The sequence below is a fragment of the Pogona vitticeps genome, chromosome 2, assembly GCF_051106095.1.
Source record: "Pogona vitticeps strain Pit_001003342236 chromosome 2, PviZW2.1, whole genome shotgun sequence".
Lineage (NCBI taxonomy): Eukaryota > Metazoa > Chordata > Lepidosauria > Squamata > Agamidae > Pogona > Pogona vitticeps.
Window position 1 is genome coordinate 184,882,088 of NC_135784.1, and position 15,567 is coordinate 184,897,654.

A 15,567-nucleotide genomic window follows, 5' to 3' on the forward strand; every position below is an offset into this window, starting at 1 on the left:
GATCTAAGACTTTGCAAGCACTAGCAGATCGCAGTTGCCTCCATAGACCTGCAGTTGAACATTTTTAGAGCACCGTGGGCTTTTGAACGTGGAATCTTCTGAGGCATTGTTGGTTGTAGGATAGATTTTTGTTTTAATCTCCTTTAAATACAACTTTCCTAAGTAGTTTGGTTTGTCCTAGAAATGCCTTTATTTGCTTCAGGTCATACATTTGGCCTGGTTGGAATGCCTCCACCAAAGGAAGTCCTTGTGACTTGGCTTATAATAATAATAATAATAATAATCTTAGAACTGCAGTGCTGGAAGTGACCCTATGGATTATCGAGGCCAGCCCCTGTCAAGGAGGCAGAGTGGGGAATCAGTCGAATTATGGGGTGCACATTTGTAATGAAATGCAGGAGTATCCCCTCCACATCTCATAATATGTCAGTCTATCTAGGCTCTGTGACTAAAAAAGGAGCTTGGAATAAAAGCATTCTTTGGCTTTAAACCTCCTTGAAATGAGGTTATGTGGTCAAAGTTGTTCATAAGCTAGCGTTACTCAGGCATGGCTTTGTTGTATTTTGGTGGAATTGAATTTAAGAAGGGAGTTTCACGTAGCATTGAATTTACCTTAATATTAGCCAGATGTATCCTTCCTGTAGCTAAGATTCTTTTATAATATTTATACACAAATACACCCCACTCAGAAGTCTACTATAACAATTATTAAAAGTTTCCTTTTGGTAAATTTTGGCTGTTGTATTGCAGCCTATTAAAATGTGGCTGGGGGATTAGGGACAAAAGGAACATAACTAATCTTTTGATTAAAGTTACAATAACCCTTGAAAGCCATTATAGCACTTTGCCAGTCTGTGCTTGACAGGCTGCTGTTGCAGTTAAATTTTATAGCAGAATAAACAAATACATAAATAAATACTACACATTCTTTCTGAAAAAGCCCTGGAAGACAATGTAAAAATTGTGCAGTGACCTGGCAATGATGCCGCATGGACTCTTCATAAAACACATAAGGAAACAAAATTGGACAACCATCTACCAGATCTGCTTTGATTTGGATTCCTGCATTGAGCAGGGGGTTGGACTCAGTGGCCCTGGAGGCCCTTTCCAATTGCATTATTCTATGATTCTATAAAATGGTGGCAGGTCCAAGAAAAGGGCTAATATAGAAGCAATTCAGTTGGCAAAGACACTGAAGAATCTTTAACAGAGGATATATTCCAGGAGAGTAACCACGTCAGTTTGAGGCATAAGACATTTTAAAGTTCCACTCTGCATTTTGTCTTTTGTCAATTCCACCAAAGCTCTCAAGTCAGGATTAACTCTCCCAGTTTAATTAATCTTTGCCACTCTTGCAGGACATGCAGAGTAGCAATGAAACAGCTAAGAGTCCATCATCATTTGGGCTTTTATTTAATGTAGGGTTTTATCTTATTGGTTTTGTTGGGAGATTGGGGTTATAATTTATTTTATCCTTGTAGACTGTTAGAGTACTGTCTCAAGCTAAATAAATAAATAAGCAAGCAAGCAAGCAGTTGTTATCAGAACTAAAAATCCATGCACCACTATGTACTGTGTATCTAAGGAGGAGAAGGAAAGATGGCTGCCCCCCCCCAGCCAAATCCTAAATGTTATTATTATTTTAATGTACACAAGCAGGTGCATAGTGTTATAGTGCTGTGTGCTGTGCATGTGAATTATGCTAACATAACACTATGCAGGTTCCTCACCTGCTTGAAAAATTTCTGTAGGTGTCCTTGACACCATTAGTAGTCTTGTGATAACGTATTTAATTCCTGGGTTATAACAAGCACACTGAACTTGGTACAGAAATGAAGATTTTTCTTACCCTGAAGATTGCACAGAGCCTCCACCAAATCAAAGGAGGCAGTGGTATAGGCACAGCCAGAATCTCCAAGCAAGTTGGTAGACTGCAAAAAAAATGCAGAATGGTTCATTCACTAGCTTCCTATGGAAGCACAGGATGACTTTTGTTCCTTTCTAGGGCTAGGAAAATTAGGATGCCCATTTATCAATGCCTACTAGAAGTCATAGTCTCGAACTGGACATTCTTTCCGTGGGATGTGGTTGCTACAATCCAAATCCCAGCTTGGATTGTACACTGCATGTGACAGGGGAAACTGAGCTAAGGAAAAAGTTTTCCTCAACCTGCTGATGTTAGGTTTGATACATTAGGTATTTTGTCCTGGCCCCGGTTTCATGATGGAATTGAATTTCAGGTGTTTATTTAAAAGGCTCTAAAAAGAGATCTCTCATTCTGTGATGAAGTACTGAGAAATAAAATGCCACAGCTTTTGAGTTTAGATTGGATCTGCATGGTTTGCTGGAAAACCCATTCAGTGTTTTCTGAAGACTAGCTTGATGCATTTTGGACACCTGTGGCTGTCATTCACTGAGACAGGAGGAGAAATATCTGATGCACACAAAGACATTTTTTCCTTCTATGTTCTGAATTATATTTATGAGCAAATCATATATATGGACCTATAGGCAGAGCTATTTACGAACCAAAGTTAACACAGATGGAATAATTGGGGGATTGTCTCACTACTAAGACATCTCTTCCTTTGTTCTTTTCTCTCCGTGCACCTGTATGAATTTGGTTGCACTCTTGCATTGGAATTAGGAACCAATCTGGTCAAACCTTGATGCCCAGCAAAGAACGGAGTCTGTCGCTAGAAATGGAGATGTCATCTACGACTTTGACATATGTTTGCAGTTATCTGTGACAGTGAATATTTTCATTCGAGTTTTCACATCTTGTAATTCACTCTTTAGACCTGCCAATCATACTGGGACACTGGGAAACCCTGGCTTTTGATTCAGGCCTGAGTCTTTTGTGACAAGAAAGGAGAATGTACATGTTTGAGAGGAAACGAGATGAGAGTTTAAAAGAGAGATGGGAAAGACATAAAATCGAATAATAATTGTAATGAAAAAAAGGGGGGGAGAAAATGGTATCTCAAACATAAGCTGAAGTCCCTTCCCTTGCTGTTGAGCCCTGAGAGCCGCCAGCAGATACTGCATCTTTAACGTTGCCTTGTCTCGTTCACGCATCACTGTATTTATGTTGTTCGCAGCCTAACGGTAGCGGCCAGGGCAAAGTCACGGGGTCATTTTTGCTGCCGCCACCACCACCTGTGGCCAGACCAGTGCCCCTTCCAATGCCTGATACAAAATCCACCAGCACTAACCCAGAAGGCGGAGCGCCGACACCAACGTCACCTTGTAAGTGGACCCAAGTGTAACCCAAACCACCAAGCACAGCAAAAACAAAACCACTCTCTCCCTGCCCAAAGCCCTTCAGCAGGGATTGAGCAGGGCAGAAATAATGGGGAGAGGAGAATATAGAAAAGGTCAAAGGAAAGATAAGTAAAAGTGAAGCAGAGAAGACCATAGATAGCGACAGATGCGGAAGAAAGAGGCGCGGAACAGGAGCAGTCAGGGAAAAGAGAGAGAAATAGGAATGTGTGTTATAGAGAGATGAATGGGGAAGTGAGAGAGAGAGAAAAGCAGGCTTTAGGCAATGAGTAGATGGAAAAGGTGGGCTTGGGGCACCATGTTGTCATCATCAAGTCTTGTGCTTTGTGCTTGTTTTAAAGATTGAAACACACCATTTGATCCCTTTCCCCAAGCTGCCATCACCCCGTCACACCTTCCATCCCATCCCCCAGCGTTTAAAGATGCAGTAGCTGCCCAGCTCCGACACTTTTATTTTAATTTTATTTTTACTCATTATGTTGTTGGTTGCCATGGTGGCTCCAGGATAAGGATTTGGGGCTTATTTTTTTTTAAAGGGACAAAAATAAACCATATATGTGTAACTCCAAGGATAAGAAGTATTGTTAGGTGTTTTGTTTTTTGTGATATGGGTGAAGATTGTGTTTACAGGTGTTTATCTGATGCTTCAAAAATTAAGTTTTATTAAGTTCCATAGTAAAATTCCTATCACCCCTTGAATGATGGGTTCGTGCTGTCTCTGGAAGGGGTGTGCCTATGGCAATGGGAAGGAGGGGAAGATGGCAATCAGAACTTCCAGAGATTGTCCCACTATTTGGTAAGACATCTGGCTAGAGGTGATTGGACTAAAAACCCACAAGGGCAGATGTGTCTTAAGATGTGAGTGGGGATTGTTGTGAACTAAGATGCCTATCAGTGTTCCCATCAAGTGGGAAGTGGAAGGAAGTTTATCCAACTTATTGCAAAAGGGATGGGAGTTAAGGCTTTTGGGTTCTCCAGCTACAAAGTAGTTTTATAATCTCTTTTGGCTTAGGGGATTCCCTTTGGAGGAAAGACCAGGTATCACTTCATTTTCCTTTTGCTTTATCTCCTTGCCTCTTTTCTTTTTAATTTTTTCTGCATCTGTGCTCATGCATTGCTCACTGTCACGCTGTTCATATTCTCCATTAAATTGGTGATGTTGGGAGGGGCAGAGTGAGGAACAAAGGGCTGGGGACAGGTTGCAGGCATGGAAGACATTTCTGGAAATATGTCTGTGCTGATTGCTCTTTTTTCCTGTTTTCATAATAGGGCTAACAAAGTATTCAGAAGGTGCATGGGGCACTGCAGCTGCTTGTAAGGTTGAGGCCAGATGTCAAGAGCTGATCCACATGATCAGCAGTTTCAGGATAAAATACTGGTGCTAGCGTGAGCCATATCAGATAGACTGGGGTGGTGATGGTGGTGTGTTGGTAATTATTAGACTTTGGGTTCTTGAATACTGCCCCCCTTTATTGGAAAAGAAAAAAGTGTCCTGCATTCAAAACTAGCACATCAGTGAGAAGACTAACTTACAGTTTTTTCCTCTGCCATTTGCTCATTTTGGATGTGCAGATTTTATTTTACAGTATTTTATTTTACAGGGGAGGCTTTTGAATAGTCAGCCTTCCTATCCCTAGCATGAAGTGATAGTGTCCAGCAACAGATATCTGGCTTGAGTTGCTGGTTGTGTAGCTCAGCTCTTTGTCCTATTTAGTAGCTGGAGGTCAAGAGAAAGGACCAGAGCCACAAGATTTTAATTTGTGTCAAGTGCCAGGGAACATATGGAGTACGTACTTGAAGGAGCTGGGAGCTAAAGAGGACTTTCCCTTTTTTGCCACCAGTTCCTGAAATCACTGTTGGGGAGCAGCCCTTGAATTCACTGAGCAAGGACTACTGCGTTTATATCAAGGTCCTGTAGGCATGGGCAGCAAATAAAATTGCTTCAGGCAACCAGAGATGCTTGTGATCAGTAGCTGAGTGGGAAAGTGAAATCACATATAGCTAGGTTTATGCTTATATGCATGTGACTCTGTGTTTGTGCGTGCGTGTGTGTGTGTCTGTGTAGAATGCTTAGGGAACTTTCATTGTGTTGAAGTATTTTGGCCCAGATGAGTTTCCACTTTGGAGATTGGCTTTGCCTGCTCCCTGCCCCTCACTCAGCCCTGGCCTTCTCTACCACCATACTAAATACCAAAGAGCTGAGCTCAGTTATTTTTGGCACATACCACCATGCCCAGGGGAGGTATACAGACCACAAGACTCCATCTCCTGGCAGAACCATACATGGGCATGTTCTGGAATGCCTTCTGCCCGTGGGCAAGATAGGCAGCTCAGCAAAGAAGCCCCCAGCCACCTCTAGGAATGAAAAGAAAACTAGGTGTGGAGATTAAAACTGTGGGCTGTGAAAGAGATAGGGATAAAGATTCAGAGAGCATGCATGAGAGACACAAAGCCTGTGGAATGAAGGCCAGCATTTTCCCTTATCCGCTGTAATCAGCAAAGACTCTACAAGACTGCAGTGCTTAGTCCAAGAGGAGTACCCCAGGCACTCTTGAATTGCCCTATAGGAGTCCGGGGTTCTCTGAGGGTTTCAGCGAGGTTGCTGCATCAAACCCTTGCCACACACACTCAGGTTGGATTTGTGCCTCTCCCGTCTCTAAAGCAACAAGCAGTTGCAATGCTTCAAAGCAACCAACTCCTGGCTGTCCCGATCTTCTGGCCCTTTGAGAAGAGGGTGTTGGAGGGAGGGAGGGAAGGGTTGTGCCCATTTTCTCTCTTTGCATTGTGCTGTCTTGAGTCTCACCTCAAAGGCCTGTGTGCCCGTCCTTTTCCATGACCACCATCAATGCCATCAATCTCACCCTGTGGCCCTAACGGCCTCACGTCTCTTTCCCCTCCAGCATTCTCAGCGCCAGGCTCCTCCTCCTCTGCCAACCGGTTTGTCGGCATCGGACCCCGGGACGGCAACTTTCTAAACATCCCCCAGCAATCTCAGGTAGGGGGAACCAGCTTCATAGAGGGTGTATGTGTGGCAGTAGCCCAAACATAGCTTGAATTGTGTGGGAGGGTAGGGTGGGGCAGGGCGGGGTGATTGGTATGATTTTGCTGACGGGATGGATGGGGTGAGGGCCAGGACCAGACACTCGAGCGTCAGCTGATACTTTTGGTCTCTTACCTGCATCATATTTAGCACTGAAGTCTCCACACACAGTCAGGCACAGCGCAGGTGGTAACAAGAGACAACTACGATGTGGATCTCCTCAGGTGTTTTGTTAACTGTGGGAAAGAGGCATTTAGTAGGTAGAATAACAGCTGAGACGAAGTATCAGAATTACGGGATTTTCAGTATGCTATCCAGCCCCTTGGCCATTATCAGAATTACTTCTGGTAATCTTAAATCAGATTTGCATCCTAGGTTATCCCTGCATTTTCCAGACAGGAAACTGAAACTTCAGGAGAGAGCCTTTAAGTCTTGACTGAGACAGAATTAGATCACAAAACTGCAACATTTGAAGTGTAAAACAATAGAAAGGTTGTTGGATTTGGAGAGGGAAGACCTCCTCATTCTCTCAACTACAAAGTTCCTTTGGTGACCTTGGCTAGAATAAGGTCTGAAGGCTAGTTACAGATTATGATTTCCCTACATCTTTATTCTTGTCACCAAGGCTCATGGCCCCTTCACCTGTTGAACTTCAAAATGGAAAACATTTTGATGCGGGGGGGGGGGGGGAGACATAGGCAAGAAACATACTGGTAAATCATCACAACTATACACAAGTTGAGAAAGTATAGTCTCCTGGCATGTGTTCTCTGCTTGTATACCTAATCAAATATAGATGCATTCCCCATGACTTCACTACTCTTTTTCATATATGGAAATGTTTTGGAAATTAATATACATGATCATTTGTAGCGAGTGCACACATGCTGTATTTTTGCAGGTGCAGTAGAACTTCAGCTTTTATCCTCTCCAGTTGCACACTCTACCTCTGAGGCAAGCACAAGGGGGAGTGTTGGACGTTTTTCTTCTGATATCACTTAACCACAGTTTAATATGTCCAGTTAACTGTAAGGATATTTAAGCAAGACCATGGCTTGTAGTTGGCTTCTTTCTAACAAACTACAGTTAAGGATAATCACAATTTGTCGGGATCAGACAATACAACAAACTTCATTTAAATTAAACTGGCAGTGCAATCTTCCAAACTCCATCTTTCAGCCATACCAGAGGACAGGGAAGAGATGGGGAGTGAACTATTCTGAGACTCATTGCAGCTTGTTCTCATTGTGCCAACTATGGTTTAGTGTGACATAGAAATGCAGTCTATGTGTATAGGCAATGTATTCTTGCCAAGATGATGTTCTGTCTCAACAGTTGTTGAGTGAAACCTGAGAAAATCTACATGATTCAATGTTTTTTTCCCTTGCCTGCAAGTATCCATGTTAGAAGTCTCAAGTGTGAAGTAGTCCTAAGCCTAGGTCCATCTGACTGTGTGATCAGAACCTATTAAATCAAAAAACAAAGAACAAAAAACCTTGCACAGTGAAAAATGGGAAATAAACTTTTTATGAATAATCCTACCATTTTATTTATTCAGGATTGTTGTCATTACACTATGTCTTCTTTGCTCTGTCATCTTTTCCCCATTATGAAGAGGCCTTCTTTTAGATCACAATCTCTTCCCCTGCATCTCCAGTTTGCTTTTTCATCTTCATTTTGGATTATTTGCCAGCCTCACGGGGTGCTTTGCTGCCGATCAGTGTTCCCGGCCATTGAAGAAAATGTCTGCCAGCAAAACAGGGGGAAGGAAATCTTACTGATTTCTTGGTACCTCACATTAGAGTTAAAAAGATGTAGGATAGGAATTTGGAGCCAATTGGACAGCGACACTGACAGCTCAGCCATTTGATTGTTTTTGCAATTGCCCAGGTATTGCGTAAAATATTTGTGTGGGGAGCAGTAGGCCCCTCCAGAAGTGAGACAACTATGGTACGTTGCAGTGGTTTGATGTACCCAACATTCCAGGACAGGCAGTGAAATCATTTTAAAACCAGCTAACTGGAAAATTGGTTGTGTAATGATACTGGGCCATGGCCCTCCTGTGATACCTGCAGCTAGAGGATGAGCCCAGTGCCAACACACCTCCATTTGTATAGGACTGGATGCCATTTCCACATTTTGTCTTGAGGTGCCAGCAGAAACAAACGAGGGGATTATCCTGTGGCAGAACAGAGATGGAAGACTGACCATTCCAGAGGTTGCATAATTCCTTCCTGTGGTTCTCTGGTTGGAGTTCCATGGGGGCCCGTTCCCAGTGGCATCTTCTGGTTTGCAGGGAACCTTCCCTCTGCAGCAGCTTAGAATGCATTTTAGAGAAGAGGAATATAGAGGAAATAATTTTTCTTACATGCCTCTTAAATGTATCTTGGAGTGTGTTCTGCACTGTTTGAGCCATTTGTTAACGCATTTCTTGAAGCAAAACATAATAGAGAGACTTGCAGACATTCCTGCTAATGGTGCCGTTAAATTCCACATAATGCAATAATAGAACACACACCCCACAACAAAGTTAAAGGTTCGCCTATGAATATGTGCCACGTTGTTGCCAAATTTTGTCCTGTTAGTTTTAATGTAATCTTCACTTGCTAACAGTATCTTTTTCTCACATAATAGCATTGTAGAACAAGATGTCTGCCATGCAGAACTAAAAACTAAAATCAAGGGGAAGGAAAGATTCACAAAACATTAGGAATGCTAGCAGAGGTGTGGAGGCACCATGCCAGGTTTTCAGCCATTTTTGGGAGCAGCAGAAGCGCTCCTGCAAAAATACGTAGCTCGCGTCATGCTGAGAGTCATGGGGAAACAAAGCATCTTCTAAAAACTTCTGAGAGTGCTATGGATAGATGGGCCGGGAGGGGAAATCTGTTGCTTAGAATAAGTGGTATCATTAGCCAGAAAGGGCCCATGGCACTCAGGCAGCCACAGTACAGAAGGCACTTTCAGTTGCAGGGGAAGAAACAGTTGAAGGAGGGGGGATCCTGCATTTTTCTGGGAACATAATAGTCCCTTTATTGCAGGAAAACCGTTGTATCTCCACAGCAGAGGTGCTAACAGGGTTATCCTGTGATAATGGAGTAGCAACTGCACGCCTGATGTGCAATAAAACCCTGCCCACCCTACCTGGGCTGCATTTTATATTATCCAAATCTTACCAAGGGCCCTTATCATACTATTCAGGGATATTTTAATCCTGTCGGTAGTGTGCATCCAGAAGGGAAATGTGGCACACATGAAGGATTAGAGTGACAAAAACAGGGGGCTGGGTAAAGTGGAAAAGGAAGGGACGGAGCCCTGTCTCTTCACAATCCCCTGCTCCTCCCTGTCCCACACAAGCCGGCTCTCAGTTTGGTTCGTCCTTTTTCTTCCCGGCCTCTGTTGCTCCCTGGTGGTGAGCAAAGGAGCCTAAACAGAGCAGAAATAAGATCAGCTCCCCTTCCCATCCCATAACCAATGTCACGTCTGGCCCGTCTGGTTTCCCAGAGCAACCAGACATGATGTCACACCCAGATGAACTTGGACTTGGGGGGCGGGCGGGCAGGGAAACAATGGTCCAGAGAACCTGGACTAGGGCCCAGCACGGCCGCAGGAATAGCAGGGGCACTTCCGCCAGCAACTTCCCTACTTTTTGCTTTCTCCGTTCTGTTTCGCCTCTCTGGTTTTCTTTCATTTTCCACTTCTTTCTTCCTCCACTCCCGTTTTTTCTTCCCCACTTCTTTTAATGCACTTCTCCTCCCCCCCCCCTTGGTTTCTTTTGAATTTTTTTAAAAAAAATCTCATCTCTTCTGGGATTGTAGAAAGGTAGGGAGGGGTTGCTTGTGAACAAGACAATTGGGAGATAGTGAAGTATTTCTCAACCAAGACCTTGCCAGGTGGGCTCCAAGCTTTGCCAAGGGCCCTTAATGTGGGCATGTGTTGTTGTTTTTCTGTGTGTAAGCAATGGGGGGGGGAGGTGGATATTCCCTGCTCTATTGGCTAGGTTACAGTGTAATCAGGAGAGGAAAGGGGAGGGCAGATGTTACCACAGTAACCAGTGACTTTTTGGAACTCTGGATTCTGGCAGATGGAGAAGAACAAAAGAGCGGAATTAAAAGACAGACAGAATTGGGCAAGAGCGAGAGATGAGGAAAAGGAGGAACGTGCCCACTAGTGTCTCCCCCCACCCGCATTAGCTGTGGTTTCTGACCATTGCCCGTAGGAACAGCTGCAGGTCTTGTGAGGTGTGACAAACGTTTGCTTTCTGACCACACTGCTTTTGTTGTGGTGGTGATGGAGGTGGCAGCTGCAGCTAAACTTTCATCTAGTGCCACCAGTATATGAACCCAGCACTTGCCCAGTTTGCTTGGCTTAAAGTTTAGGTTTGTAATGGGATTATAGTTAGTTTCCTTCTGTATGGTGTGATGGATGTGTCCATTGTATTTCTAGCTGGCTGGCTTCTCTTTCTGATGCTCCAGTTTGGTCAAGGCCCGGCATTAGAATCCCATGATTGATCTTACCTGCATCTTCCAGCTAATGCCTACTATAAAAGGCAAGAGATGACATGGACATTTCACTACACTTCCCTCTGCCTCTCAGCAGTTGCAGACCTTCGTCAGCTGTCCCTTCTCAAAGAGTGGCAGAAGCCGCAAAATTCTGACTGTCTCTTTGGAATGTAGCGTAGCTTTTTACCATGATGGCAACTGGTTGATATATGAGATGTAATCAAGAAAAAGAATAGAAGAATCACCCTTGTCAACCCTTACAGCAAAACTGAGCTGTTGGGTCAGGGTTGTGCATGTGTTTGCCCTGTGCACACCCAAATAGCAGGAGCACAGACCTGCTTGTCATAGGGAAAGACACATGTAGGTGAGAGAAGATAGACCACCCCTTTCTCCACCTTACCTGACTACTGTATGTTCTTTCGTCCCAGCTTGGCCTCAGTGTTTCAAGTGGGCAAGAGAGACCAGTACTTGTCCGATGATGTTTTCATTTCCTCATTTACATGGTGCCTTTTATGTAAAAGAGCAGAGTGCTGGCTCCCTGCTTGATACTTCAAATTGGGCAGATATGGAAGAAATACACATGACAGTCCACATCATGCCTGCTTAAGCCCTAATTTTACTGTAGAAAATAAGAAAGGCGTTGCTCCAGTGTTAGATGAATCAGCACATCCTTTTGCGGTTAATAAATAATAATTACTCTATACCTTTAAAAAAAACCTTGGAAAGGGTCACTATAAGTTGGAATTGACTTCCTAGCACTCAGTTGTTGTTGCTGCTGCTGCTGCTGCATTACACTTCTTGTTTCTCATTATTGCTCCTTAGAGGTTAAACCAAAAGGCTAAGTCACATCCTAGAATTGACAGGTGAGATGACTTATTTGCAAAATCACTGGTTTTTAAATTTCGGGAAGCAAAGTAGCAACTATTGGCAATTATTTTAAACTGATAACAATTCCAGTTGCTGAATTAAGGTGTTGGTGTTTGGAAAGTACCTTTTAAATTAGTCACCACCTAGCCTGGTGTCTTCCAGATATTTTGGACTACAACTTCCTTCAGCCTTAGCCAGCACTGCTCTTGCTACTCGAGTGCATGCCTTAAGACAATCATCAGAGTTACTCACTGCCAGGGTAGATCCCATTAATCAGACCCACATCAGCATCAGGTCCACAGATTTGTACTAGTGCTACAGATGCAACCTGGTGTTGCTGTGGGTAGTTAAGATTGCAGCTGCAATGTCCTGTAAACGTCCAGAAAAGCAGTTGTCATGTGACTATGGAGGGCTCACTCAAGGCATCTGAAGGATGCCATAATATGAACAGACATCTGGAGAAATGAGTTCATCATTCACTGCCAAGTGGGCCACTGTCACAGTGGAGTGATCACTCCTGACTGGTTTGTTGCTAAGCCACAGTGTTCTGATTGGCTTTCCACGTATATTGTCTCAAATTCCAGCCAATTGCACAGGAGAGATAGCTGTTAAGAACTGTCCTGTTATTAGGTTTTTGTTGTTCTTGTTTTGTTGGATTGTTTGCTTTAAATCCCTAATTTATATGGGTGCCCCCTCTGCTATCTCTTCAACAGTGTCAGTTTTTGCCCCTGATGCTGTAATCTGGCTATTGCCTCACTTTGCTATTGGTTTAGCAGATTAATCATCATTTCACACGTGAGCCAGTTGGAGAATTTAGACTGGGGATATTTTTGCACTTGAGTAATGGTCAGCAGTCTGGTTGGCTGGCAAGGATTCTCGTAGATGAAAGAGCTGGCACCTTATTTTATGAAAGGAACATTGCTCGGCTAAACAGGGAGAGGATATGCAGAGCAAAAACAGCTACATACAGCAAAAATAATAAAAGCACTTTGGAAAGTGGCAAAGTTGATTTGTTAATTAAAAAATCACAGAAATTAGGAAGCTTGAGGTCTATGCACATATGGGGAAGAAAGAATTTCTGAGTGGGTCAAGACTACACAATGCTGTTTTTGGAATCTGGTGAATTTGCTTCACTGCAAATCATAGTTACATGGGCTGTGCTCTATATCTCCTATTGTAAAATGAGCAACGTTGTTGTTACGTGCCATCAAGTTGCTTCTGACTTCTGGTGACCCTTATAAGGTTTTCAAGTTATGTGAGATGCTCAAGGAGCAGTTTACTGCCAGTCCTGCACTGAGTTTTTATGACGAAGCAGGGATTTAATCCCAGCTCCCCTTAGTTCTAGTCCCAACACTCTATTTTACACATATTTCCCTCTTAATCCCAAGCAATCTTTTACAAGCATGTCTCCCTTGAGTGAGACATCAATACTGAGAACTTACAATTCCAGAAAAACGATGAGGTCTGAAGAGACAGAGCACTATAGCCAGAAGCTGTGTGAATGACTGGCTGTGGGAAGAGAATGGGCCCACTGATTTAGGATGGGTGCATAACAACTTTTCCTAGTGCTCTGAAAAGAGCAGTGTTTTGTTTTGTTTTTGGCACTTTTTATTCCAGCTAGTTTTAGAAATTTGTTCAGGCCAACCAGCTTACAGGTTTATGCCTAGCCCTTCAAGGAAATAGCATTTAGGACAGGTACAGAAAGGGGAGCTTCACCTGGTGAAGCAGACAGTTTCTCTTGTGCCAGAGTAAGCAAGGAAAGTATGTGACCGAGGCAGGAGGAGAAGCAAGGAGAGACTGAGAATAGAGAGGAGGGGAAATTCCCAGACCTCATAAGAATTATAGCAGAGCCCCTCCTAGTGGTCATTCTCAATCCCTGCTTCCCCCCCCCTTTTTTTTATTCCAGAGTTTGAATTATTTGAAACTCTCCTTGTCTCTTTTCTCTGCCACACCTTCAGTATTCTCCCGCCCAGCAGTTCAGATGGCTATTCTAGCCACAGTGTGGCTCATTCCCCTGATCCTTTTTGACATGGGTAGGGAGCAGATTTTCTCCACGTATTTTCTGCATCTTTCCCCCCTCCTTCTGTTCACAAGGACCTTTACAGTTCTAGATAAAGTTTTGGGCTGGGGGAAATGGATTAGAAGAAGCCTGCCATGGGGATTCCTCTTACGGCCTGGGCTTCACAGAATTGGAATCATTGTCAAATACTCCTTCCTTCTCCTGACGATGAGAAGCAGGCAAATGGAAGGGCCAGGCTTTTCTAGGGGTAGAACCATAGTTGAGATATAGGTCTAGTGCTTGCTTTGGCTGGAAGGCATACTTCTTTCTTGCGAACAGGCAGTGGAGCTGGCTATGGGGAAACAAGCTTGCTTCTACCCATGGATGGCAGTGGGCTCAGTGGTTTACAATGGGGTGAGGCATGGGTGGAAGGAGAACTCAGCATGGATCTCTCCGCCTTCCTTTCCAGCACAGAGGTGGTTGCCACTGTAACAGTCAGATTCTTAACTGTGGGCAGGAGTCAAGCTTGGTTTCCCCAAAACATGGAAAAAGTTAGCTTTTCAGGGGGGAACTCCTGAAATCTCCCCTGCCCGTGTCACTGCCAGGGAACTGTGGTCTGAAGAAGTAACATTTCCAAGGTCTGGCTTCTTCAAAGAGTGGATAGGGAGGAGGATGAGACAGGGGAATAAGCAAAAAGCAAAGTGTACAGCTTGTATACCACCCCTTAGTGCTGAAAGCACTCTCTGGGCAGTTTACAAGTTAATTGTGCAGGCTACACATTGCCCCCACACTTGTGTGAGCCAGGTACTAATTGTACTAACCTTGGAAGGATGGAAGGCTGAGTGAACCTTGAGCCGGCTATCTGGGATTGAACCCCAGGTTGTGAGCAGAGTATGGCAGCAATACAGGAGTTTAACCACTGAGCCGCAAGGCTCCTCATGGAGGAGCCTTGTGGCTCAAGTTGGTTGGGAGGATTGCTAAATATTACTGGCATTTGCCTTTAACCAAAGAAGGACTGAAAAATTGCACTTGATAAAATGCTACAGCTAGTGAAGTTGTAGGCTGCAACTATAACTACTGTACTGTACTGGGATATGATTATTTCTGTAGAGATGAAAGTACTGTAACCTAAGATATTGCTTGTTGAAAGCAAGGAGGAGTGTGAATTCAGTGGAAATAAGAGCTTTTTTGTGCAACCTGGAAAGATAAAGAGTATCATTTCAACAAGCAATACCAAGGGTTACTTTCTCCTCCTTAACATTTCTTACTGATAAGGGAGTGGCAGCTCTGAAACTGCATTCTGCTTTGTGTGTTCCATAGATGTAGGTGGCATTTTGGGAGAGGTTGCAGGAAGGGAAGATAAACAGAAAGAAAGAGGAAGAGCATCATTAGATACATTAAGATTAAAGGGAAGGCACTCTTATCTACTTCCAGCACAAGTGTTAGCAAGAGGAGGAAGCCTAGATCTTATATAGTAGAGTCAAGGTATTAGGCAAGGCCTGGACTCAAATCCCCACTGAGCTTTGATGGCTTAGGCTAGTCACTCTTTTTTCAGCTGACCTACTATGGTTGTTGCAGGGATAAAAGTAGAAGGGAACAACCAAGGGTGCCCTTTGAGCTTTGTAGACGAAGGAATTCAAGATCTTCTGCAGAGGCCCCATTGCATCCCATAATCACCAATAACATAGGTTGGCAAACACCTGAGACAGGGCTTTCTCTGAAGCAGCACCTTAGTGACGAAACTCTATCCTAAGAAAAATCAGGCTGCCCCCATCTTTTGTTCAGTTTCCAGCAGGCAGTTGAAATTATTATTTCATTGGGTGTTTGGATTTTGAAATGTTCATCTATATTTGTTTTTAAAGAATGTTAAATGTTTTAAT

General features: G+C 43.6%; 1 protein-coding gene across 19 annotated transcripts in view; it reads left to right on the forward strand.

Moving 5' to 3' along the window:
* The window catches only part of NFIX (nuclear factor I X), a 291,019-nt gene that overhangs the window by 265,260 nt on the left and 10,192 nt on the right, over positions 1–15,567 (forward strand). For 10 of the 19 annotated variants that reach the window (XM_020791600.3, XM_020791602.3, XM_020791601.3 and 7 more), the window contains 2 exons: positions 3,102–3,249; positions 6,183–6,277. The exons of 4 other annotated variants lie outside the window; for them this stretch is intronic. In XM_020791600.3, coding sequence (XP_020647259.1) covers positions 3,102–3,249; positions 6,183–6,277 — 243 coding nt within the window. The remainder of the gene's footprint in view (positions 1–3,101; positions 3,250–6,182; positions 6,278–15,567) is intronic. 5 more of the 19 variants (XM_072991580.2, XM_072991583.2, XM_072991582.2 and 2 more) reach the window with 1 other exon arrangement.